The following is a 26,456-nucleotide window of genomic DNA, read 5'->3' on the forward strand; positions in this document are numbered from 1 at the left end:
GAGCCCTCCAGCTTGTAAACGCGGATGTTCAGACTTTGTTAAACTCTGGTAACTGTGCATTGAGATTTGAATCAGACAAGTTCTGTCTGTTGATGTTTGTAATTTGTTTGTATTTGCTCTGAAGTTCAAGGTGCTGGCTTTTTCCCCTGAACTAAGTGAATGATATTTGTATGCTGAATTAAAGTGAGATTGTTAACCCCTAAACATTGCTGTCCTTAATAAAGCAGATCAAAAGAACCTGTGCTGGCAGCTTTCTGTGTGCTGGTTGTTGGTGGGTCTTACATCCCTTCAGCAGCTGCTAGCAGATTGTTGCAACATGCAGTTCAGGAGAAACTGGGTTTAGATTAACATTTTAAGCCATATGTCACAATAAGATAAAAATAGATACATGACCTGAATATTAATGGTCATTCTAGGTTTCCCTATTTCCACCACTTGTGGGCCTGATCCCACTACTGATTGTCAAGGAAGCTTTAACTGGCTCCATTTTTGGCCTGGGCTAGTTTGCCCCTTTTTAGGGAGTCTGGTTAAGTTACTTGTTCCCAGGGATTCAACATATTGGTGATGCCTTAAACGATGAAACCCAAATGGTCTTACCCCTACTGAGGCTCAAAGCTCTCAATCTCAAGCAAACCACTAAGACTAAGACTCCTAGGTGATAAGGATAAGAAGCATGAGCTACCATGTCCAGCCATCAGGTATTTTTCACAGCTATTGCTAGGAGTGAATTCTTAACCAAGTAAGTTATAGAAGAGATCCCCAAAAATAAAATAGATAATTTAATTTTGTGAAGTTGAAATGCTTTTGCACCAACAAAATTAATGCAACTAGAGTAAATGGGAGTAGTCAACTGGGCAAAAAAAATCTTTGCAACAAACATTTCTGAAAAGCATATCCAAGACATATAAGGACATACATATTTGTGTGTCTGTCTGTCAGACACACATGATCAAAATTTATTTCCCCAGTAAATTACACAGTCAAAAGATATGGACAAAGAGAGGCACAGTAATGCACTATTGGTAGAGTTCTTCTCTAATTTGGAGAGCAATTTGGAATTATGTGAATCAAGTGACTCAAATAGCCACACCCTTTGACCCAGAGATCCCACTTCTAGGCATATACTTCAAAGGCAGTCAAGGATAAAAATATGTACCAAAATATTTTTAGGAGCCCTTTTTTAGATAGTAAAGAACTGGAAACAAAGAACATGTCTACTAATGGTGAAAAGGCTCACCAAGTAGTAGGGCATGGATATAACCAAATATTACTGTGTTGTAAGCAACAGTATGATGAATAAAAAGAAACAGGGGAAGACTTATCTGAACTAATAAGAAGTGAAGTGAGCAAAACCTGGAAAACAATACACACAGTAACTACAGAAGTGTAAATGAAAAGGACAAAACAATCCGTACAGTGTGTGGCCTTGGTGTCAGGAAGACTTGGGTCTGAATTGGAACTAAAGACAAACTACTCACTGTGTAACCCTAGGCAAGTCACTTGAACTTTCTAGGTTCATTTTTTTTAACCTTTAAAACAAAGGTGTTAGGCTCAAAAACTTGTAAGATCCCTTCTGGCTCTCAGTCTGATAGTATTTAATTACATAAAATTATAATGACCAAGCATGACTCCTAAGATATGAGAAAATGTATTCCTCTTTTTTTTTTTTAGCAGAAATGAGAAACTATGTGTGGAACACTATAGAAGTCAGCCTTATCATCTTTGTTAGTTTTATTAAATTGTCCCCCACACTCCCCCTTTTTATTCTTTGTTCTAAGGGATGGAAGATGCTCAGGAAAGGGGAAGAAAGGATATATTGGAAAAATAAATGATGTAAAAACAAAAGATATCAACTTTTTTAGATCAGAAAAAGAAAAGCTTTAGAGCTGGAAGAGATTTCAGAGGCCATCTAGTCCAATCCTCTTCTTGTACTATCAAAGAAACTGAAATCCAAAAAGGTTAGGTGACCTGCCCAAGGTCACACAGGGAGTAAATGTACCTGGGGAACGTAAAACCCAAAACTGAATGTGTCATTCTATGACCACACTTGACTTGGCAGAGATGATAAAAAGGCACCTCTCCCTTCTTTGCAGAAGTACTTGCTTCTCAGAAAACTGGAAATGAATTTTTATAACCAGTGTCTCTGATAAAGGCCTCATATCTAAAATATACAGGGAACTGAGTCAAATTTATAGGAATGTAAGTCTTTCCCCAATTGAGAAATGGTTAAAGGATATGAACAGGCAGTTTTCAGAGGAAGAAATTAAAGATATCTATAGTCATATAAAAAGCGCTCTAAATCACTATTGATTAGAGAAATGCAAATCAAAACAACTCTTAGGTACATTTCTCCTGTCAGATTGGCCGACATGACAAAACAGGAAAATGATAAATGCTGGAGAGGATGTGGAACAATTGGAATATTGTTACACTGTTGGTGGAGTTGTGAATTGATCCAGCCATTCTGGAGAGCAATTTGGAACTATGCCCAAAGGGCTATAAAAATGTGCATACCCTTTGACCCAGCAATACCACTTCTAGGGCTGTATCCCAAAGAGACCTCACAAGTGAGAAATGGACCAGTACGTACAAAAATATTTATAGCAGCTCTCATGATTCATTCCATTGGTTATAATTCTTCTTTACAACTGCACTATTATGTAAATAAGTTCAATGTGAAGGTATATGTACAACCTATATCAGATTACATGCCACCTTGGGAGCAATGGGGGAGGAGAGGGAGGGAGAGAAAATTTGGAACTCAAAAACTTGTGGAACTGAGTGTTGTAAACTAAAAATAAAAAATAAATTTAAAAAAAAGAAGTACTTGCTTCTACATGTAACATCAGATCCACTTGATGTGTTAATTAGTTTTCCTGGCTTTCTTTTTTCTGCTTATTTTTTGTTACAAGGGACAGCTGAATGGGTAGTGAAAGGGGGAGGGGAGGATATCCTCAAAAATACAGGTGAAGTTAAAATATATCAATACAATTTGTAAAAATGTGTATTTTTAAATACATAGGCAATTCAGCATCCATCTTTACAGTTCCAGAAATAAATTTTATTCTTCATTCTTGGCTAAGTTAAAATTAAGTGACTATTACGAAACAGAATTTTTTTTACCTGGAGGTGTTTCTTTTGTGAATGGTTTAATTGTCTGTGCAGTATTGATGCTATGATCACCTTCAACTAATTCTTTTTCCACCTCCAGTGGACTCAAATCACAAAAATAATCCAGGTCATCATCTAGACTTTAAAGAAAAAAATTATACATAGCAATCTCAAAAAATCCTACAAAATATTCTGTACTATTAACATTGAAATGTAGTAATAGTTCATAAGTATACAACGCCTTAAAGTTTAAAATGCACTTTCCTTACAATAAAACAATGAAGTAAGAATAACAAGCATTATTATGCCTATTTTATAGATAAAGAAACTGAGGTTCATAGGGACAAAGTGATTTGGCCAGGGTCATTAATTAGTATTACAGAATTATAAAGAAAAATTTTAATGCTATTTGTCAAAGACAAATTTACTACATTTAACTACATTTGCTATACATAGTTAATTGAACTAGACTTTTATATGCATTCAAACTTACTTAGATGCAAAATGAGAAAATTAATTTGCAAATTCTACAGTATATATAGTAAAGAAGCAGCAAGGCATAATAGAAGACTATAGTAATAGAGGGATAACTGCAGCAATCAGGATGATCTGATTGGTTTAAGTCTTATATCTGACCCATACTGGCTATGTGAGAAAGGGCAAATCCCTTAACTTCCTAGTGCCCCAACTCTCTAAGACTATAAATTATAAAAGTTGCTCATCTGTATTGAAAAAGGGAATTTTGTTACTTTGAGTTTTCTCAACTGATGAAATCACACATTCAGAGGATGTGTGGGTATATGTACCTCTCTCTTTCTGTGTGTGTGTATATATATATATATATGTACATGTGTAGGTGTATGTATATGTATGCATATATATGTATGATAGATCTGAATGAATATAAACAAATGAGAGGTAATGTGTGTGGGGAAAAAAAGCAGTAGTATAGAAAATCACTCTCCCTCACCCCACATAGCCAATTAGTTGTCTAATCTTATTATTCCTATTTCTCAATCAACTCTCACATCCGAGCTCTTCTTCCTACACATACATCCGCCACCTTAATTCATGTCCTCATCACTTCTCAATGGCTTCCTTATTGGTCCTCCTACATTTGGTTTATCTCCTCTCCAATCAATCTTCCGTATCAGGTATCAAATATGAGGCAGCCCACAAAATTCCAGATGCTGACTAATGCAGATTAATAAATAATTGGGAAATATTTAACAAAAGAAGTAAAAATACAATACAGATGTTAATATGTGGTTTTCTAAGTCAATGTGTAGCCTACAGGGATCTTTATGGATGATTTAGTGGCCCCCACTTCTATTTGAGATTGACACCACTGTTGCACACAGCTATCAAAGTGACTTTCCTTAAGTATAGATCAGAGTACGTAACTCCTCAATTCAGTAAACTCCTAAGGCTCCATTATCACCCTCTCAGATCAAATCTATAATCTCTTCTGTTTATCCTTTAAAGTCCTTTATAAGCCGTCCCCAATCTATCTTTCCAACTTCACTACATATTACTCCCCTTCCAAACTGGACAATCTGGCTAGCTTCCTCTCCATTCTTCAAACAAGACACTCTCCCTTCCATCTCAAGGCCTTTGAACTGGCCATCCCCCATATATAGAAAGCACTACCTCCTTATCTCTGCCCCCAAATTCTCTCTTTCTTTATAAGAGCTCCAACGCTACCTTTTACATGAAACCTCTCCTGACCCCGCTCCCAACTTCTAATTCCTTCGCCTCCACTATTTGATATTTGTTCTTTTTTATTACTTTGAATACACTTATCACATGTACTTGTTTCCCCCAATAGAATATGAGCTCTTTAACAGTGGAATGGCTTCAAGTCTTTGCATTTGTATCTCTGGTACTGTGCACACAGTATGGGGTTAGTAAATGTTTACCGACTGAAAACTGTGTATTACTGTTGTCCATGTGTATCTTACTCTCTTCTTAGACTGTAAGCTCCATGAAGGCAGACCGACCCTTACTTAAATGTATCTTCTCTAGAACAAAGTACTCTTTACAGAAGACACACTCATCACATGTTTTGAATAAAGCTAAAATCATTTATCAGATTATTCTCTAGAAAACTGACAAAGGTGCCTTTCATTTTATGTAAGGAAATTCTAGAGTAAATCCCAAATTAATAAAGATACTGAACTTCATGTCAATTTCTCTTCTTTCTGCCTATGCTCTGATGCTCCAACAGAAAAAGGTCGCAGTGTTTCTGAATGCCAAGTGGAGAATTTACATAATTAAAGGCAAATATGTACCTTTCATTTGAAAACTGCAGATAATTTTACAAAGATGTGGGTATTACTGCTTGAACTCCCTGAAGAATTGCTTTTACACTCTACGTGTACTCTACTTTAAGACAGGGATAGGCCCTGGACCTGTGACCAATAGAATCACTGTGAGAGCCAAGTGCAATTTCCAGGTAGTGAAAACCCCTCTACCAAAGCAGATCAGCACTTTCTCAGCAATTCCAATCCATGATAACACACTGCTTCTCGTATACAGCTTTAGTCTTAATTTATTTCTAAACTTCTTCCCTCCTTGGTTGTCATACATACAGACACATATTATCTGTACCATATATTTTGGCAATTTCTCATGTTTAATTTGACATAGCATAATACATTGTCCTCGACTGTTCTGTAATAACTTTTTATGTGTAAGTGTTGTCTCTAACAAAACTATAAGCTGAAAAAAATTTTTTTAATTTTTTAAAGGACTTAAGTTCCTCAAGGGACAGAACAAGTTATGCCTTCCTTTTGTGTCTCATACCACACTGCACCCAACAGGGACACAACACTTTACAAACTCTAAACTACCATAAAAATGCTATTATTATTATTATTATTTATCGTGCTAATTTAAAAACATCTCATTGCCCAAGAAATGTATATTCAAATTAAAATAAACAGATCTGAATTTGAATCTTGGATTATTCAGATTGAAAGAATATAAAAATGCTATTCATATATTTTAGAATGGTTAATAGGATAACTAAATACATTAATATAACATTAAATCTAATGTTTTTATGTTCACATGTTGGCTGTTTCTAAGTAAAAATAAAGAGGTTCATTTCAACCAGGTCTCTACCTACCTTCCTACCCACCAGCTCCAAACCATACCACATGGACTCCAGCTATCACTCCACCAGATCCCTGGGCTCAGTCAACTAGCATTTATTTAATACCTACTGATGTACCCATCACTGTGTAAACACTGGGGATACAAAGAAAGGAGGAAAAAGCAAACAAACAAAAAACCCCACTCCCAAGAAGCTCATAGTCTACATGGACTTTAAAAGCTGAGCTTTTACTTATTTTTCCTGGAACAAGCCTCCATTCACTTCCAAGTCATCAGGGCCAATAATTTTCCCTTCCAGCTTCCTTTGATGTAACTGTTTCTCCTATTAGAAGGCAAGCTGCTTGAGGGCAAGCCCTGTATTGCTGGCTTTTATTTATATTTTCAGTTGTGGTTACAGCACCTGGCATGCACTTGTGCACTTAATAAATGCCTTATCTACCTATCTCTTCAATTGTAAAAGATAACTGAGGCTAACAAAACTCAAGTTACTAGGTTTAAATATCTCCTGGCCAAAAAAAAAAAATTTAAATCTAGTTTTAGTATATCTATGAAATACTGAAGGGCCAGCAGTAGTAGGGATACAGGGATACCATACCAATTCACATTCTTCTTAAACAAGTCACAAAGGGGTTTTGTACAATTTATTCCTGTATTTTGAGAAAATGATGCTGCTGAGTCTGTGGGCAGAGGCACAGCTGGATCTGATGAAGAGTTATCCAATACATCTATCAGCAAATAAAAAACATAAAGAGCACAGGTTAAGATATTGGCTTTTTCATAGAACACTGTCCCTACAATTTAAGACTAAATTAACTACTTTGCATATGTAACATCTTATCTCCATAACTAAACTATAAAGCCCATAAAAGCCCTATCTGATTTTTTAATATCCTCCTCAATACACAGTCATTTCTTATATTATAAAACATGTCATAAGTTTTCAATAAATAACACATGTATTAAGTTCTCAATAAATATTTAACGAATAAAATCTTAGGCCATGTTCATTTAAACTCAACAAAACAAAGGCAAGGGCTGTAGAGGAAAGCAAATTTTGAATATTTATATAAAATTAAGATTTAAAAAAATACAAGTATTCTTTCTCTTCTGAGAAATTTAATGAGAAATGCTTTTAGTTCTATTTGATAAGATTAGAAATGTCAAACAAACACAATTTTAAGATCCTGAACATCTGTTCACATATCAAATATATTTCAGGAAGTGTTCTCTTAAGATCTAAAATCTATAATTATAATTATTATTATCTATAAAAGTAAATATAAAAAGATTGTTTGATATATGTATATGTTAACTGGTGAACTGAGAAAGTTATCATAAAAATACTGAACCCGATAAAGTTAATAATTGGAATAGTCAATGTCTAAATTTAGGAAGTAATGACCAAAATTCTAAAAAGGAATTTTTATATGATCTTTTTTTTTGGGGGGGGGGGGGAGTGAGTAGCATTTTAGTACCAAAGCCACACTAATACAATAACTAGCAATTCATAAATAAGTAGCTGACACTGGTGACTTTTACCAAGATACAAACCAAAATAAGGGTCAACCTGGAATCAGAGCTAGATCCTGCTACCTAGGGGGATGGAGCCAAGATGGCAGCTGGAACGTAGCTCCTGCTACATAAAGTACTCCCTATAGTACAATTATTTACTTTTAGAGGTAAACTACAATAACATTTAGTTAATACATTATTGGTTCATTTCAGTAACTGGGATCTTAGTAACATGAGAATATGTATATGTCACCAAATATACTCCCTTGGTGTTTTTTTTTTAACCCAACATAAAGAAGTTTTAATGGGGCAGGGAGGGGAAGGTAGGAACATTTTTAAAAATGACAGAATCAGATTGGCTCATAAATCTGACTTACAGGTTTGTAAGACATTTATATGGCAGCTATTAGTTTATTAAAAGAATTGAAAAATCACAGTATTTGTTATTTATACTACCATGAACAAAACTTTCTATAGGCACAATATACTAATTTTCTAGTAGTGGCCTCTCAAATTGAGTTTCATTATGAACACTGAAATATACAATAAACTTAATCTTCCTACCTGTGTAGGTAAGAGATCTTCTGCTTTTACATCTGACCTGATTATCCAAACCAACAAACTAAAAGAAATAACACATTTAACTTACATTTAATATTTAAAAGCTTATCTTAAAAATACTCGAGTTTCATTGTAAGTTAAAATATAAAACTAAGTTTTACAAGGTTTTTTTAACATCTTGTTTTTAACACAAATACATTTTTTGGAAAATTTAGTTAGGCAAGGAAAAACAAGGAAGATAAGACCACTTGAATTTGGTACCGTACTTACCTTATATAATCCTTAGGCAGACAGAGGAGATATTGCTTATAGATGTCCCTAATGAGGTCTATAATGCTTTGTACCCTGATCTATCAGGTCATTAATGGCTTTCCTCCCCAGGATTCAGCACTTTATCTGTAACCACTTACACATACAATATTGTGTATAAAACACAATTTGTTAGATTTATTAAATTGTAGACTCCTTGAAACCCTTATTTATCTAAACTTTTTATATTCTCCATAATAGTACAGTGCTAAGAGCACAGGAGATGGTTGGTAAACGCTTCTTGTGTTTTTATCATTTCCACTTTTTAAAAGATATGAAAACTGAGGCTCAGAGGGATTAAGAAATTTAGGAAAGGTCTTCATCTAAGAAGCAAAGCAGGGTCCAAGTGCAAGTTACCTTACCACTGCATGCAATTGCCTTCAAGGGAAGCAGCTGCGGTATGGTGAAAGCAGTACTGTATTGAAAGGTATGAATCCTGTGTTTAAGTCCTAGCTCTGATACTGCTTAGTTGGGTGGCACCATGTAAGTTACTGAGTCCAACTCCCCATACAAGTGCGGAAACTGAAGCAAAGAGATAAAATAACTTGATGGGAATTAACACAGCTAGTAAGGAACTCGAACCCAGCTTTTCCTAACTTTTCAGCGCACGCCCTAGCCATTATACCATAATAACCCTCCAGCTCCAAGGTTAAGCAATATGCAAAAGGTCACCCAGCTTACAAGTATCCGAGGTATTCCAGGTTTGAAAGGCAGAATGTAGATACAGAATGAAACATACATTTTTGGACATAACCACTGTGGAAACTGGCTTTGCTCGACTATTACATATTTAAGTTACAAGGGTTTTTTCTTCTTTTTCTGTTCTACTGGGGTAAGATGTGAGAAAATAAATTCTTGATAATTGAAAAAATATACAATTTTAAAAACAAAAAGTAAAATAAGGTGGCTCGTTGGGAGCCGGGCTCAAGACAGGCAGTTAGATAAGCACTTAACTTGGACCCGAGTTCCACTTCTACTTCTGGACACTCGCTAGCCGTGGGCCCCTGTGGTGACCGTGAGGGTGAGCCTATCTGTATATCCCCAGCGCTTACTTAAAAGCGCGGTGCCTGGTACACAGCAGGAGCTTAATAAATGCTTGTCTGCCTCGACCAAAATGGGGCTGTAAAGAACACCGACTTCGCAGAGTTGAACGAGAAGGCAAATTTAGAAATAAAAATGCACACTGCAGGTTGTAGAGCTCCCAATAAATGCTGGTTCTTGTAATTCCCATAGTAAGAATAGGGATGGTAAGCTAGGCTCATCACCTCACTCCCCCTAAGTCCCACCTCCCCCTCCCCCTTCCCCAGGGACGCACCAGCCATGCGCAAAGACTTAACTAAGAAGGATAAACAAGGAGCCCACGGTGGGGGGTGGGGGGCGGAGCCGCGGATGCGGGGACAAGCGCGGGAGGGGACACGCGACGACTTTACCTGGCGCGGAATGGAAGAGGAGGGGGACGAGAGGAAGGCGGCTCCCGGAGCCGAGCGGGACCCAGGAAACCGGCTGGGGTACAGGAGGGAGGAGAGACAGTCGCCTTGCCCTCTGGCCGACGGAGGGTTTGCCTCGGACTGGAAAGTGCTACCGATTCCGTAACGGTTCTTGAGGCGCTCCAAGGCCACGTCCTGACCTGGAGGCTTGACTATTTTCGGCTCCATGGCTCGGCTCGGCTTCTTGGGTCTCGCTCGTCGTTGTCTCCCGGGGAAACCGCGTTCAAACCTGGAGCCGAGGGGGCGGGGCCTCGCGACACCGGAAGTGCGTCCCTGACGCACGCGCTCTTGTGTCCGCTCCGTCTGCCCCAGCATGGGGGGCGCGGCGGTGGCGGGGTAGCCGCGCGGGAGCCGGAGCCGCCTTGTGCCAGCCCTCCGGGTGACCTGGGACAAAATGATGCCGGGGTCAAGAAACCAAGCGCAACCGGGTGTTAACAGCAGTCATTCAGTCAGCAAGCCTTTATTAAGCCCCTACTATGTACCCATTCTGGGCTAGATGCTGAGGTTTCGAAGACAGGAATGACGCACAAAAACTAGACCCCACCGCCACCCCTCACCCCCAGCGAGGTGCCTGCCCATAAATAGGAATGATTAGGTTAAGAAATAAGGGCACGGGCATCTCTCAAGGATGGGAAACGGGAAGGTAGCGACAGACGTAATGCAAATATAAACTATATAAATAACTGACGTGAACAATAAAACTACGAACATAACTATTACTTTGAACTTTTGTAAGAGTAGTTACCTTTAAAAAAACTTAGACTAACATTGTGTATCAATACCTCATCCTTTCTAGCATTCCCTTGTAAGTGTGATAAAAGGTCGATTAAGTTGTAATTACTTTCTGAGACATTTGGAGACGTCACTTCTGGCGATGTTAATAACAAAACTTTTAAAATGCGGCATCTGGCAATTCCATCTCTCAAAGGTCTATTTGCATTTAAGGTAGATTTCATACTCCTTTCTAAAGGCTGAAGGGAACAATATGGCAAAGGAAAACGACTCAATCTGCAGGTAGCTGAACCTAGACTCGAGGAGGGTTAAGTTTCCTGGAGTTGTTCAGAACATACGGTTTTTGGAGGGTGGGGAGAAGGGAAAGTGGGACAAAGAAACCCTTACTGTAGGAATGACACCTCTCTCCTAGTAATGAGGCGAACTGATTTAAAAGGGTTTTTTTTCCCCTTTTTATTCCAGGCCTACATTTTTAGCTTCTTAAGTCTTACCACATCTAAATTAGCTCCTCCTAAGCAATGTTTTTATTAATACCTCCTTCCTCTTAAGTGCACATTTTCAAAACCTTGGGCTTTCTCCTTTGACTCTCCTCTCCCCTCACTCAACCTCCACAAAATCTTAAGATACATGCCCTACCTTTTTTCTACTCACACTGTCATGAGTTCGAACCCTCCTTATCTCTTATCTATTTTCAGTTTGATCTTTTTTTCCAGTCTTATCCAACTCTTTGTGACCCCATTTGGGTTTTTCTTGGCAAAGATACTGGAGCGGTTTGGCATTTCCTTCTCTCCATAAGCTTCTAAGCGGTCACCAGTCTTTTCCCTTCTCCAAACTGGCCTCATGGTTTTTGTTAAAGACAGATCATTCCTACCTTTAAGAGTTCCTTATTGCCTTTAGGTTAGGCAATTCCTAAACCCGGAATTTAAGACCTTTCAATTTTTGGCTCCAACTTAATTTTCCACTTTTATGTCAGCCTACTCTCCACAGCATCTGCCATTGCAACCAAAAATGGATTAAACATCTGTTCCCTTTTATTATATTTTAACAATTACATAATATTGTATGGTACATTTTATATTGTAAATTAATGAAAATTAATGATTACTATCTTATGATAATTATACTATCCTAACCTCCACTGTCTCCATGCATGTGCACAGGTCATTCCCAATGCCTGTTGTGTGGGGTGAGACCACCCACCAGCAATTAATTAAAAAAATCAGAGGTCTCTCAAAGTCAGGAACAGAAAAACTTCTTTATCAGGATCCCTCGGGAAAGGGCAGTCTCCGAACCCATAGAAGATCAGTAGGGAGAGGCAGGGCCCAAAGGGCAAAACCCAGCCTTATACTCTTAACATAAACAAGCCCCCCCCTCCCCCCCCCCCCCCCCCCCCCCCGTCTTTTACTGTTATTGGTGGAGTCCAGGCTCACAATTTCGTGGAAATCTACTACCCCAGGTACAATTTAGCCAATGCCAAACTCTTAAAGACATCTTTTCCCTTATTTGGTGAGGACACAGTTCAGGTGATTTTTAGAAACTTAGGCCTAGCTGTCCAATCAGAAGCCCTGAGCCATGCCTAAAAGTCCCCACCCCCATTCATTCCACTCAACTCACAGAAAGGCCGAGATCCAGATTCCACGAGAGGGCTTCACCGATCCCACTCACTGTTGAAGCTTTCTCTTCCTCGAAGGCTTTCTTTGAAGATTCTAATTAATCCATTTTGATGACAAGCCACAACTCAGTTAAGGATGTATCCACTCCATAAAGCTATTTACTATGTTGAACTCCACTCCTAAAAACTTTCTGCCACTTCTCAAGTCTGTTCTGCCTAACAGGGAGTTTACGACAACGGTGTAGCCGACGATTCTAATGTAAAACCTCAGTCAGGAGGGCTGTCGTCACTATTTTATTTGACAACCCCTCTTAAGCCCCCACTCATCCCGGGTTCGAAGATAATCAAAGGATATGTTCTAATGGCTTTTTCTGAGCCTGGGCTATTTATTATTTCAGTCTCACAATTCTCTTGCATGGAACAGACCATGTAAGCCCAGATTTCTGTTGGCTTGGGGACTCTGTATTTAAAAACCACAGATCTAGGACTAGAAGAGAATAGCTAGCACAATTTCCTCATTTTATTGATAAAGAAACTGAAATCTAGAAAAATGCAGGTAAGTAGCAGAACTGGGTAAAACTCGGGTCTTCTGACTCCAAATCCACATTTCTTCCTGCTGCACTACAACATGTATTTTAAATTGTTGGGAGCTGACATACAAATATCATAGGAACCACTTACTATTTCTGTTATTTTTGTAACACAGCAAATAGGTAGAAGGGCATGTGGAAAAATGTTTTGGTAAGTTTCCTTATAGTTCTTTCCTTTTCTCGCCAGGTTCCTCTTTGCTTTTGTATTTCCAGCGCTTAGCACATAATAGAGCATGATAAATGCTTTATCATTTCCTCGTTCATTTCCGATTTCCCTCTTTCCAGGAATTTTTAAAAAATGGCTAAATTAAGTAGTACAAAGCCAAATGTTACTCAAGAACCAATCTAATCCTATACACTACTAGGCCATTTTTACATACAATTATCAGCCACAGACTCTTAGAACTGAGAAGGACCTTCTGATCCTCTAATTGTAAGGCAACTTACCTTACACACTTAGTAAGAGCTGGGATCCCAAATAACTGAAACATGATCTCTCAAATCATGAAGTTACTTAAAGTAACTTGCCATTTCTAAAATATAAGGCATATCTTAACACTTGTTCAGCTGAACTTTAGAATTTACCTGAGCAACAACAATCTAAATTATCCACTGCCTCCTTTAAAAAATTAACTGTTTGACAAATCACCTAAATCTAAATCATCTACATCAAAGTCATTTCATTCAATATAAAAAAGATAATTTATAAATAAATGTACAAAATTGTGAGTTTCTATTCCATTTAAAAGGTTTTAATGAGAGGACAATATAAAAAATGATCAATGTTACAGAGAAATTCAATACGACACTGTGTGCTTCTATACAGTTCATTTTTTCTTTCAATTGGAGCAGTCTTTAAAACTCCTTCCAAAAATATGTGACAAATAGCCTTTGGTACAATGTCTCAAGTCACTTTTACTTTAGAACAAGTATAGGGAGAATCAAAATGGGAGAACAACAGCATGCTACAGAAAATCATTCTTTGCCAGATTGTTTTTAAAGAATTACTATCAGAACGTAACATGACATCATTTATTTATTAGTCAAGATTAAAGTCCCTCAAGCTTTATGACGCATAGCTTTAAAAGCTTTTTAAACTTCCCAAAGAAGCCAATTAAAAGAATGTTTCTTTTTTCCTTCGAATTTAGTGACAGCTGATACTTCAGAATTTATTCTAGGATTGCCACAAAGGCCATCAATTTTTTAAAAACCACTTCTCTCTACACCACCATATCACGAAATACCAATTCAGACAAAGAATCCATGTTAGAGAGCATTCCATGTAATAATTAAACCACCATTCTCTTTATTTTCCTAATCAATTTGGAAAATGTAAATTAGTTTTGAATTAATAAATTCTTAAGACAAGTAAACTTTCTTTGATACTTGCCTGAGTAGTTCTTATTAAAGTAATGATGATACTCCATCATCACAAAGGCATAAATCCTAGTCTGCTACCATAAAACTCTCCCCCAGAAATTTTATTCTTCAACAGGTAACTATGCATGGCACCTAATTTCTAACTCCCCAGGAAGTGAGACTTTCTTTCATTTATTTACAGTAAAAACTGAGCAGGCTAACTAACCTGGGACATTGATTTAAAAAAAAAAAAGGGGGCAGATGGCATATACTGAACATTGGCATACACCCATAAATGTCAATTTCCATAACAAGGAAAGAGGGATGACATTGTCCTGTATCTTAGGGAGATGTAGCATCACCTCAATCTCCCAGAATACACTTTCTGTTTTATTTACTATCCATACCTTTAGTATTTCCATATGTTTTCAATTTGCATCTGAGTTAGGGGGGGAAATGTTGCTTACAGGCTCAAAATTCCATGGTCAGCTAGTTTTGTCACCCTTCAATTGCCCTCCCTGCTTTTGACTTAGTGCTAGAATGGGTAAAGAACATCTAGCTATACAAGAATTCTAAAAATTGTTATGGTAGATGTTACTTTTATTTTACAAAATTCATCAACAACAGATACTGAAGAAACACAGTATTAAGTAATCAGAAGCAATGAACATGGTACAAAGCTATTTTTTAACTGTGCAATACATCTCAACTGCAAGGAAAAAAACCCCAAGTTCTGTTGAAAGAACCAGGCTGTAGATTCTGAGGTAGTAGAGACTGATGACAGGAAAGTAAAGCCCAACATTTGCAAAACACTAAGAAACTAGCCAAATGATCTATTTAAAATATAAGAAAACAAAATCCTGCCTTTTTGTAATAACACAGCAAGCTAGAAATGATTGAAAGAGGGTAGGCATTCCACTACAAACTGACTCAAGACTACACATGGAGGTGAAGATCTTGGGACCTCAGAAGAGCACTTTGGGTAAGCCACTGCTCTCTTCATAGCTCCACCCAATTATACATGGGTCTCCATGCACTTTTTGTGTCCCCCTCAAAAAAAGGCACACCAGTAAGATATGATAGCAAGTATGTTTAAAATCTAAAAAAGATCCAAGTTGTGGTCCCTTTATTTAAAAGGCCAGATACATCGATGCAGGAAGTAAAATACCTTAAAACCAATTTAACAGAATCGAACTGCATATGTCATATTCCTTCAACAACCTACGAAGGGCTATTGCTTTAACAATACTTATTTCATGTTAATTTTTAATACAAATCTCTGTCAGGAGTACATAAACACAAGTACACCTGAAATAGACCAGTGTTTAAACTTTTATTTCACACCATGCAATGTCAATTTTAACACATTAAAAAAATGACAACAGCTATAAGCTGCAATTTACATTTATACATTGGAAATGTCCATTTTCAAAAGCTGAACATAATCACCATATTGTTGAGAACAGCTAAGCCTCAATTTAACTGTTTACAAAGATAAAAGTTTGCTATGAAAAAGCAGTGATTTTATATTTGTCCACACTCTGTGATCATAATTCTTTTGCTCACCACACCTTTAGGAGAACCAAATGATTCAATTTTTTTCACAGTATCCATGCCGTCTTTAACAAATCCAAATACTACATGCTTAAAGTCCAAATGTTCTGCTTTCTTCAGAAGGATAAAAAATTGAGAATTATTGGTGTCTGGGCCACGATTAGCCATTGACAATAAACCAGGAGTAGTATGTTTCACTGTAAAGTTTTCATCTTCAAATGCGTTCCCATAAATGGACCGTCCTCCTGTACCATCATTTTTGGTGATATCTCCTCCCTAAAAAGAGATTACAATTAAAATAAATTATGAACAATTTGATCCCAACCAAATCTAAAATTTAAAGTTAATTTCCTCAATAACAAAAATAAAGAAATATTAAATTCATTAGAAAACTAGAAAAATCCATTTTTGAACAAAAACAAGCCTCAAGGGATTAACAATATTATATTAACCTATAAACAGGTATTAAAATCTTAATTATTTTAAAGGTAGAGTTCATTTAAAAAAGAAACTTCAAAGAAGTTTTCCACAAAAGGAATCTCAGAGACTATCTAATCTAACCCTTCATTTTTATAACTAAGGAAATTAATGGGAAAGGATGTTAAGGGAGTGTCACACAGGCAGTATCATAGCTAGAATTGGGCCCAGGTGTTCTGACTTCAGAAAATGCCTTTTCCACTGTACCATGGGGTTACAGGGAAAGCCGAGTACAGAAAGGCTTAGAAGAGCATAGATTTACAGATAAAAGTGAACCTATATGTCATCCCTTTCATTTTACAAATAACAAAATGATGCCCAGAAGTTTTGGGTAATTTTCTCAGGATCACCCAGAATTTTAACTGATTCCCTATCTAGTACTCCTTGCACTGTGCCCAACTGCCTAATTATGAAAACCATGTTTTAGGAAGGTCTTCTGGCCACAAAGTACAAAACAGACAGGACACAGGCAGAGACTAGAGGGAAAGAGACCAGCTAGAATGTTACTGCATAGCTCAGTTATCAAATAACAGGAGCCTGGAACTGGGGGTGAAAACACAGCAGGAGTAAAAAAGATGTTTGTGATTGATATAGTAAAAATGATAATAGGCCCAAATTAACATACGTTTAATAATTAGGGCTTCTTTATAGAATAAGGCAAAATCACAATGAAACTTACACAGAAAAAAGATGTGGGCAAGATGGTCAAGAAGCACAATCAATAGAATTGCAACCACAGATTTAACCTAATAAACTAATAGAATAAGGACACGCCAGATTTCCAACCAAGTGTCTACAAAAGATCTGGTGAACTAAAGGAAAATTTGAGAGGCAGTTCATTATTTAATAAATGTATTTGGGAAAATCAGTTGGCAACCTGGTAGAAAAGGAATTTAGACTTAGACCTGATACTGTATCATCCTACAAGAACATGGAATAATGTTACTTATCTCAACTGTGAGAGAAAGATAGTTTTTGTGGACAATTTCTACCAATAAAACAAATTAGTTTACTAAGTTTGTTCTCTAAGACAGAGTCTTGGCTCATACTTACATGGCAAACAAAATCTGGAATTACACGGTGAAAAATTGAGTTCCTGTAACCAAAGCCCCTTTCTCCTGTGCACAGTGCCCTGAAGTTCTCAGCAGTTTGGGGTACAATGTTTGAGAATAGTTCCATAGTGATACGTCCCAGAGGTTCATCATCAGCAAATATTTCAAAAAATACCACAGGATTTGTTTCCTGTGACAACTCTGCTACAAGTGATACTTGTCCCTTCTGCAGTTTTGATAAATTATCCTGACATTCTTCAAATCTCTTCTTAAAAGAATCAGACATTTCTTTAGTTTTAAATCTGACTGCAAGCTGTTCAACTTTTGCTTCTCCATCTAGAAGCCAAAAAAAGATTTTTAATGGCATTGAATCTCATGAATAGTTTCTATGTCATATACAAGACTTGAACTCAAAAGAGTATTGTTAAGGTTACTAAAACTCACCTGCATAGTCTGTAGCAGTCCAAACTAAAGCATTGTTTGAAACGTTTAAGGCCTTTAATTCCATTGCTTTGGTAATAACATGATTTGCACAAACTTTAAAGACTTGGTCTCTTCTCATAAGGATTCGATAATAGTTCTTCATTGTATGGAAAAGGATCTTTATCTCTCCAACTCCCCTCTCTTTCCACTGAAGAACATCTCTGTCCCACCTGTAAAGTTTAGCTCTTTCTTTAAACAAAATTTCTTCATCTTCTTCTCCAGATTTCACTTCCACCTAAAACAGACAAACAGAAAGGACATTTTGTTTTTTATACAACTGCGACACTGAGGTCTGACTGACTGCTGGGTTGAATCCCAGCCCCAATGTTACTAGTGACATGTCCTTCAGATTGTCTGCACCACAACTGTGTCATCAGTGCAACATGCATTACCCACCAGAGAAGGCTGCGGTTAGAACATGATTAATAATATGTAACGTATCATATGACTAGTAGCTATCATGTCCTACTCTACTTGTTGACTACTACTACAAACCAAGTGGTTAAGTACCACAAATTCCAAGCGACCATTCTTGAGATTTGCTTTAAGCTCTGTATGTGTGTGTATGGGGGGGGGGGGGGGGGGGGGTTGGGTAAAGGCATGTACTGTAACAGTATTTCAGTAGCACCTTTTAGTGTTAGCAGTATACTACATTGGGTAGGCCACTGACAGGAATTACAGATTTTCTTCCCACCTTTTGCTTATCTTTTTCTCCTAGAAATTAAATGCTTTACATTTCAAGAACCTATATGAACTGCTGCTTTGGGTATAAAAGCACTTTTAAAATGTTACCTATTCTTGATGTGGAAAATCAGCTAATAGCTGAAGTCGACCAAACTCTCAGTTTGTTGACAAAGTAACATTTTCTTATGGTTTAGAGAATAGAAACTTGATACATTTTCTTGAGTTTTAAAATTATCAAATAGCTGTCTTGTGAATTAAGGGGATAAATAATTGTAATTTCAATATAAGTGGTGACCTAGGATATTACTCAGAAAATGAACAGTCTATGAAAAAATGCTCTAAATCACTACTGATTAGAGAAATGCAAATCAAAACAACTCTTAGATACCACATCTCTCCTGTCAGATTGGCCAAAATAACAAAAGAGGAAAATGATAAATGCTGGAGAGGATGTGGGAAAATTGGAACATTGTTACATTGCTGGTGGAGTTGTGACCTGATCCAGCCATTTTGGAGAGCAATTTGGAACTATGCCCAAAGGGCTATAAAAATGTTCATACCCTTTGACCCAGCAATACCACTTCTAGGGTTGTATCCCAAAGAAATCACAAAAGCGGGAAAAGGACCCATATGTACAAAAATATTTATAGTGGCTCTTTTTGTGGTAGCCAAGAATTGGAAATCAAAGGGATGCCCATCAATTGGGGAATGGCTGAACAAGCTGTGGTACATGAAGGTAATGGAATACTATTATGCCATAAGAAATGTGGATGATACAGACTTTATAACAACCTGGAAAAACCTACACGACATAATGCTGAGTGAGCGGAGTAGAGCCAGGAGAACGTTTTGCACAACTACAGATATATGGATTCCGTGAGGACCAACCCTGACAGACTTCACTCTTCTCAGCAACACAAGGTACAAAGACAACTCCAAGGGACTCACGATGGAGAATGCTATCTACATCCAGAGAAAGAACTATGAAGTTTGAATGCAGATTGAGGCACACTTCACGCTAGCCTTTTTCCCCCCCTTTTTTTTTCTGTCTCTTTTGTTTTTGTTTTTGGGTTGGTTTTTTTTTTGGTCCTGTTTCTTTTCGCATGATTCATTTCATTGATCACAGTTCTTCTCCATAACTTGACTACTGTGTAAATTAATTCAATGCGAAGTTATACGTGGAAGCTATATGGGACTCCATGCTGTCTTGGGGAGGGGGGGGAGGGAGGAAAGAAAATCGGGAACTCAAAATTTATGTAGAACCCGAATGTTGTATACTAAAAATTAAAAAAAAAAAAAAAAGAAAATGAACAGTCCTCAGTACTATCCCAGACATTCCATTTCACATATAACATCTATTAAGCAACATCTATATAAGGCAAACATTTGGTATAGGGCATCATTTGGACTTCTTAAATCATGAACAAAAATATTTCTGAGAAAACTGTTAAGATTATTATTTGCAATAATTTTTGTTGAATCAAATAAATACAAGATAATTCCTTCAGAGTTTTAAATTCTGAAAAGACATGAATCAATTTTCAGTAAATAAGAAATTATATCAGTCAGATTTATTTTGTGATATAACCTGCTAGGAATATAGAAAAGAACATATAGTAAAACAATGGTCTGAGTTCAAATTCTGGCCCTGTCACATATGGAATTACAGAATCAAATCAAATCAAATCACACGTTCAGAAAAACTCTCAAAGTGATAGAGACCACCTGGTACTTGCAACATCCCTGACAATGGGTCACCCAGCTAGTTTGAAGGCCTCTAGTAAAGGGGAGCCCCACTGTCTCCTGCTATAGACTATTCTACTTCAGAAGAACCTGTAATGGTTAGGAAGCTTTTTCTCTTTATACTGAAGTCTACCTACATCTAGCTTCTATCCATTGCTCATAGGTCTGAAACAAAGTTTATCCCTTTTTCACATCAGGACCAAATACTTGATAGAGATCCTACTTTCCCCCCTCTCCAAGCTGTCCTCCTTGTATATAGGAATTTCTGTAATGGAGGTTGACAGATTTGAGGAAAGAGAAGAGGGTAAGAGACTTTTATATTAGGAAGCTAATCGAAGCAAAAAATACTAAAGGCTGTGCAGCTACAAGACTACAGTTGAGAAAGGATAAAGACTTTGAATAAGCACATGGGCAGCAATGTTTTGATAAAAACAAGCATCTTTCCCTATGTATGCTATGAAGTGGGGAAAAAAAAGAAAAGAAAAGAGAAGGGAAGTGAAAGAGGAAAGAAAAAAGAGGAAAAAAGAAAAACCCTACTTCTAATTCTTAGCTTGTTTTTATGTTTTTTTAAACACGTATGTTCTCTTGAGAGAGTCTTGAAGAATCTGACAGGCTTTCATTTAAAAATAAGTAATCTCCTTCTCTCAAGATGGTGGATAAAAAGCCCCCAAAGGAACCAAAGGAAAAGAAGGTCAAAAAAGAAAAAAAAGAGAACAAAAAGGAAGATGTGGCTGAAGAGGTGGTGAAAAAGCCTTGAAAGCACTGCAGTCGGAACCCAGTCCTGGCCCGAGGGATTGGTAGATACTCCAGGTCTGCAATGCATTCCCAGAGAGCCATGTACAAGCGGAAGTATGCTGCACCAAAAACCCAGATTGAAAGGAAAAAGAAAGAGAAGGTGCCTGCTACTATCTCAAAGCCAGTTGGTGGTGATAAGAGTGGAGGAACCCATGTGGTAAAGATTTGCAAAATGCCTCGGTATTACCCGACTGAGGATGTGCCTGGAAAGCTGCTAAGTCATGGCAAAAAGCCCTTCAGCCAGCATGTGAGGAGACTTCGAGCTAGCATCAAGTCAGGCACCAGTCTGATCATGCTCACTGGCCGCCACAGGGGCAAGCGAGTGGTTTTCCTGAAGCAGCTGGCTAGTTGCTTGCTACTGGTGACTGGACCTCTGACCATCAACCGTGTTCCTCTGAGAAGGACCCATCAGAAATTTGTCATTGCCACCTCTACCAGGGTTAACCTTTCAGGTGTAAAAATTTCACATCATTTTACTGATGCTTACTTCAAGAAGAAGAGGCTCCATAAACCTAGACACCAAGAAGGAGAGATTTCTGACACAGAAAAAGAGAAATACAAGATTACAGACCAGTGTAAGGCTGATCAGAAAACAGTGGACTCTCAGATCCTGCCCCAAATCAAGAAAATCCCTCAGCCCCGTGGCTACCTACGTTCTGTATTCTCTCTCTCTAACGGAGTTTATCCTCACAAACTGGTGTTTCAAAAGCCTTCCAGAGAACTCTTATTAAAATATTTGGAATAGCAAATAAATAAATAAAAATAAAAATAAGTAATCTTTAATAACTTGTATTTAGAATGTGTTGATGGCTAAACACTTTACACAGATGAAACTAAAATAAAATGCTGTTCCTTCCCTATCACTAGATCCTTCAAAACCAAAGGATAAATAGTCTGAAAAACTGCCTGTGTAATGGATGATATTTTACAAGCATAAGCTTGACATAAGGTCTTTGTTCAAAAATATTAAAATGGGGGCAGCCAGGTGGCGCAGTGAGTACAGCACCGGCCCTGGAGTCAGGAGAACCTGAGTTCAAATGCGGCCTCAGACACTTGACACATGTACTAGCTGTATGACCTTAGGCAAGTCACTTAACCCCAATTGTCCTGACAAAACAAAACAAAAATATTAAAATGTCAAAAGGTGGGTTTTTTTGGGAGGCTCAAAATCAACAGGCATTTTAAAACTTAAATAAGTATCATGGGGCTGATACTCAGCAACTAAAGGGTTTACAGAGGACAAGTCATTTAAAATCTCTAATCATTAAATGCCTCATGGTGTTGAGTCAAATAGCTATAATATATGTTACCTACCTCAAGTTATGAGGATCAAATGAGATAAAGAAATGTAAAGGGCTTTGGAAAATTTAAATCACTATAAAAATACATGCCATTATAAGCTACTGACATCTTGTTAATCAATAACTAATTTACCTCTGGTAAAGACACAATTGGCTCAAAATGTATATCTTCATTATGTACAACTTCTTCATCACTACCTTCTTCATCTTCTCCACCTTTACTGATTGCGTGCTTCCCAAACACAGCTGCTCCAGTATTTGCCCACTGGAAATTTTTATCTAAGAAATAAATTTTTAAAGATATTTAGATATTCATTACTGTAAGTCATAAATTCTGAATTCTTTGCCAAATGACATATAGATGGAAATTAAACCCTTCATCATAAGGAATCTAATATATGATATATGGCATTTATTCCTTATAAACATATTTACTAGAGGACTTCTATTTAAAATTCTTAGTACTGAAAACAACTCGGAATGTAAACTGAGGCTAGGGCCTAGATAAAACAGTGTTGAACCCATATCCTTCAATTATCCAGGATAAGAAATGGGGACACTGCACAGTTAACGTAATATAACCCTTACTTTACTACTAGAAAATCGATGCTGGTAATGAGACAATGAATCTAGAATCGTATCACCCCTCCCCAAAACAGACAGAGGCCAGATCAATAAAACTGTAACTGGAGAGAAACTAGCCTCTAGTTCATTATAACACTTTATGATTATTAACTCTGAGTCTAGATTTCTGACACTTCTGAAGCTCTTTAAACAACAGCAAATCTGAAACACAGTCAATATGTGAAATGAGTTGCCTTGAGTCTAATGTTACCTTACCTTTTGAACCAAAAGCAAAATCCCCAGAATTACCAGAAGCCAAATCCGCAAATGACAATCCTGGACTAGTACCAAATCCAAATGATACTGTTCTGCTTTCTACTTCTAAATCAAAAATAAAATAAAAAAGAATGAAAATCTTTCATAGAAGATTTATAACATGATAACTTCTTTATCCAAGACAGGTAAATAGAAGAGACTCTCAATTTCCAACTTCTAAGAGCTATACAGCATCAGATAACAACATCATACTTCCTTATGGAAATCAAAAGTCATCAAAAATAATTAGGTACCTACTACTTGCATACAGTATTCTTCCAAGCACTCTACGGAAGTGATAAAAGCATGATTTCATTTTTTTTTCTCTCTCCTCCCCTCCACCCCCACCTCCTCTGCTTGAGGGTAGAGAGAATGCCAATTTAAAGAACAAGTAGGTTGGTTTGAATGGAAAATTAGAGTGAAGAAAATTAATGTAAACATGAAAAGGTAGGTTGGCGCCAGATGTGAAGGCCTTGAATACACTAAAAGTTCTTTAGCAAGGAAGTGACATGAGAACTTAGGAAGATTATTTTATCACTTGTGTGAAGGATGAATTAGTGAGGGGAGAAACTGGATGCAAGAAATCCAATTAGAATGTTAATGCAATAAGTCTAGGTGAGAGGTGATGAAGGCCTGAACTAGGGTAGTAGCCATCTAAAGGGAGAAAAATAAAAGGATTCAAGAGATGCTATAGACGTAGAATCGTCAAGACATTTCAACTGAATGAATACTTGGAGGAAGATGGAAAGATAAAGGAAGGATTAAAAATAACGTCAAGTTTGAGAACCTGAGTGACTAGGAGGATAGTGATACCCTCAACAGAAACAAGGAAGTCTGGAGAAGTGAAAAAGACATAGTGAGCTTTTTTGGACAGACTGAGTTTAAAACACCTATAGAAGACTTGGTTAGAAATGTCTGATAGACAGGTGATGATGTGGGATTGGAAATCATGAAAAATTAGGACTAGACATTTATATGTGAGAATCAACTGTATAAAGATAATCTTTCAATCCATGAGAGCTGATGAAATTACAAGAAAGAAGGGGGCCTTAGGAATCAAACACATTCAGAAAGTGAAAGACAATGATGATCCAGGAAAAGAAACTGAGAAATAATAGCCAGACTGGAAGGAAACCAAGAAAGCGAGGGGGTATCAAGAAAAAAAAGCATAGTCACTGTCAAATGCTACAGAAATGTCAAGAAGGATTGAGTCCACTGAATTGAGCAATGAACAGACGATTAACAACTTTTTAAAGAGCTATTTTATTTGAGTGGTGAGGCTGGAAGCCTAACTGCAAGAAGTTGAGGAGTGGGAGGAAATAAGGGATAACAATTGTAAACAGTTAAAGGAAATACAGCTGTGATATCAGAAGATGAAATGGAGAAGAAAAGATGCAGGGGGAGTTATCATAACTGCCTTCAAGTATTTGAAGAAGGGTTTTCATATTTTGAACTTAGTCTCAGAAGACAGAACTGAAGGCAATGGAAGAAATTCCAGAGAGGCAGAATTAGTCCAGAAAAACTTCCTTAACTAGAAGGAACTAAAATAGAGTATGGACTGCCATGGGAGAGGATATGCTTTCCCTGACTCAAGGTCTTCAAACAAAACTTGCCATATGGTGTAAAAGAGATTCTTACTCGGCTATGAGTTAAGACTAGATGGACATTGTGGTCACTTTGCAACTCAAGTTTTATGATTTCAAAGGACAGATCACAGGATCATAGATTTAGAACTGAAAGGGTCCTTAGTCATCTGGTCCAACCCTCTCATTTTACAGATGAAACTACCCAGGGTTAGGCAAGTTACCCACAGTCATAGAGATAGAAAGCAGTGAAAGTGGGATCTGAATCCAGGGCTTTTCTGACTCCAGAGTTGGTACTCTTTCTACTAGCAAGAGTAGGGATTTTTATTTTATTAAGGTGACTTGACTTGTTCTGTGTGGTTTGGATTCAGTCAAAAGGCTGTACATGAGGACCTAGAGAGCCACATGTGGCCTCAAGGCCACAGGTTCCCCACCCCTGTTTAACTATACTATCTTGGGGGCGGAGCCAAGATGGCGGCTGGTAAGCACGGACTAGAGTGAGCTCCGTACCGGAGTCCCTCCAAAAACCTATAAAAAAGGGCTCTGAACCAATTCTAGAACGGCAGAACCCACAGAACAGCAGAGGGAAGCAGGGCTCCAGCCCAGGACAGCCCGGATGGTCTCTGGGTGAGCTCTATTCCACACGGAGCTGGGAGCTAGGAGCTGGGAGCTGGGAACGGAGTGGAGCAGAGCCCAGCCCGAGCGGCGTGGACGATCCAGACCGGAAGCCGGGCGGAGGGGGCCCTAGCGCCCTGAATATGTGAGCTGCGGCAGTTACCAGACCCCTCGACCCACAAACACCAAAGACTGCGGAGAAGGTTAGTGGGAAAAGCTGCGGGAGTGGAAGGAGTTCGCGGTTCAGCTTCCAGCCCCGGGGGCAGCGGAGGTGGGGCAGCTACAGCTGTTGTTACTTCCGGCTCCAGGCCCACCTGGTGGGGGGAATTAAGTGGCGGATCACAGCAGGGGTGCACAGCCTGCCGAAGATCTGAGCCCAGTCTGGACTGGGGGTCCTTGGGGAAGGAGGAGTGCGGCTCTGACAGAGCTGGCACCTCCCCCCCAAACGTAGAACATAGAACTCTGTAATCTACAAGCAGTCATACCCCACTGAAAAACTCAAGGGTCAAGTTAGTTGGTCGGGAATATGGCCAGGACGCCAAAACGCGCCCAGATTCAGTCTCAGACTTTGGATTCTTTCTTTGGTGACAAAGAAGACCAAAACATACAGCCTAAAGAAGACAGCAAAGTCATAGAGCCTACAACCAAAGCCTCCAAGAAAAACATGAACTGGCCCCAGGCCATAGAAGAACTCAAAAAGGATTGGGAAAAGCAAGTTAGAGAAGTAGAGGAAAAATTGGGAAGAGAAATAAGAAGGATGCGAGAAAACCATGAAAAACAAGTCAATGACTTGCTAAAGGAGACCCAAAAAAATACTGAAAAATACACTGAAGAAAACAACACCTTACAAAATAGACTAACTCAAATGGCAAAAGAGCTCCAAAAAGCCAATGAGGAGAA

The 26,456-nt window shown here is 37.9% G+C and overlaps 2 protein-coding genes and 1 pseudogene across 3 annotated transcripts in view; 1 reads left to right on the top strand and 2 right to left on the bottom strand.

The window, feature by feature from the left end:
- CCDC138 (coiled-coil domain containing 138) overlaps positions 1-10,270 on the bottom strand; it is a 77,782-nt gene extending 67,512 nt beyond the window's left edge. The window contains exons 1-4 of the mRNA XM_036756318.1: positions 10,041-10,270; positions 8,305-8,362; positions 6,824-6,953; positions 3,124-3,251 (exon numbers count right to left, since the gene is read on the bottom strand). Coding sequence (XP_036612213.1) covers positions 3,124-3,251; positions 6,824-6,953; positions 8,305-8,362; positions 10,041-10,265 — 541 coding nt within the window. The 5' untranslated portion in view covers positions 10,266-10,270. The remainder of the gene's footprint in view (positions 1-3,123; positions 3,252-6,823; positions 6,954-8,304; positions 8,363-10,040) is intronic.
- A 5,440-nt stretch (positions 10,271-15,710) lies between these two features.
- Positions 15,711-26,456, bottom strand: part of RANBP2 (RAN binding protein 2) — a 77,676-nt gene continuing 66,930 nt past the window's right edge. For both annotated transcript variants that reach the window (XM_036754991.1, XM_036754990.1), the window contains 5 exons: positions 23,320-23,424; positions 22,613-22,758; positions 17,918-18,191; positions 17,475-17,809; positions 15,711-16,220 (listed from right to left, as the gene is read on the bottom strand). In XM_036754991.1, coding sequence (XP_036610886.1) covers positions 15,915-16,220; positions 17,475-17,809; positions 17,918-18,191; positions 22,613-22,758; positions 23,320-23,424 — 1,166 coding nt within the window. In that variant the 3' untranslated portion in view covers positions 15,711-15,914. The remainder of the gene's footprint in view (positions 16,221-17,474; positions 17,810-17,917; positions 18,192-22,612; positions 22,759-23,319; positions 23,425-26,456) is intronic.
- Positions 21,033-21,923, top strand: LOC118845981 (annotated as a pseudogene).

The sequence above is a fragment of the Trichosurus vulpecula genome, chromosome 4 (assembly GCF_011100635.1).
Source record: "Trichosurus vulpecula isolate mTriVul1 chromosome 4, mTriVul1.pri, whole genome shotgun sequence".
NCBI classification, from domain to species: Eukaryota; Metazoa; Chordata; class Mammalia; order Diprotodontia; family Phalangeridae; genus Trichosurus; species Trichosurus vulpecula.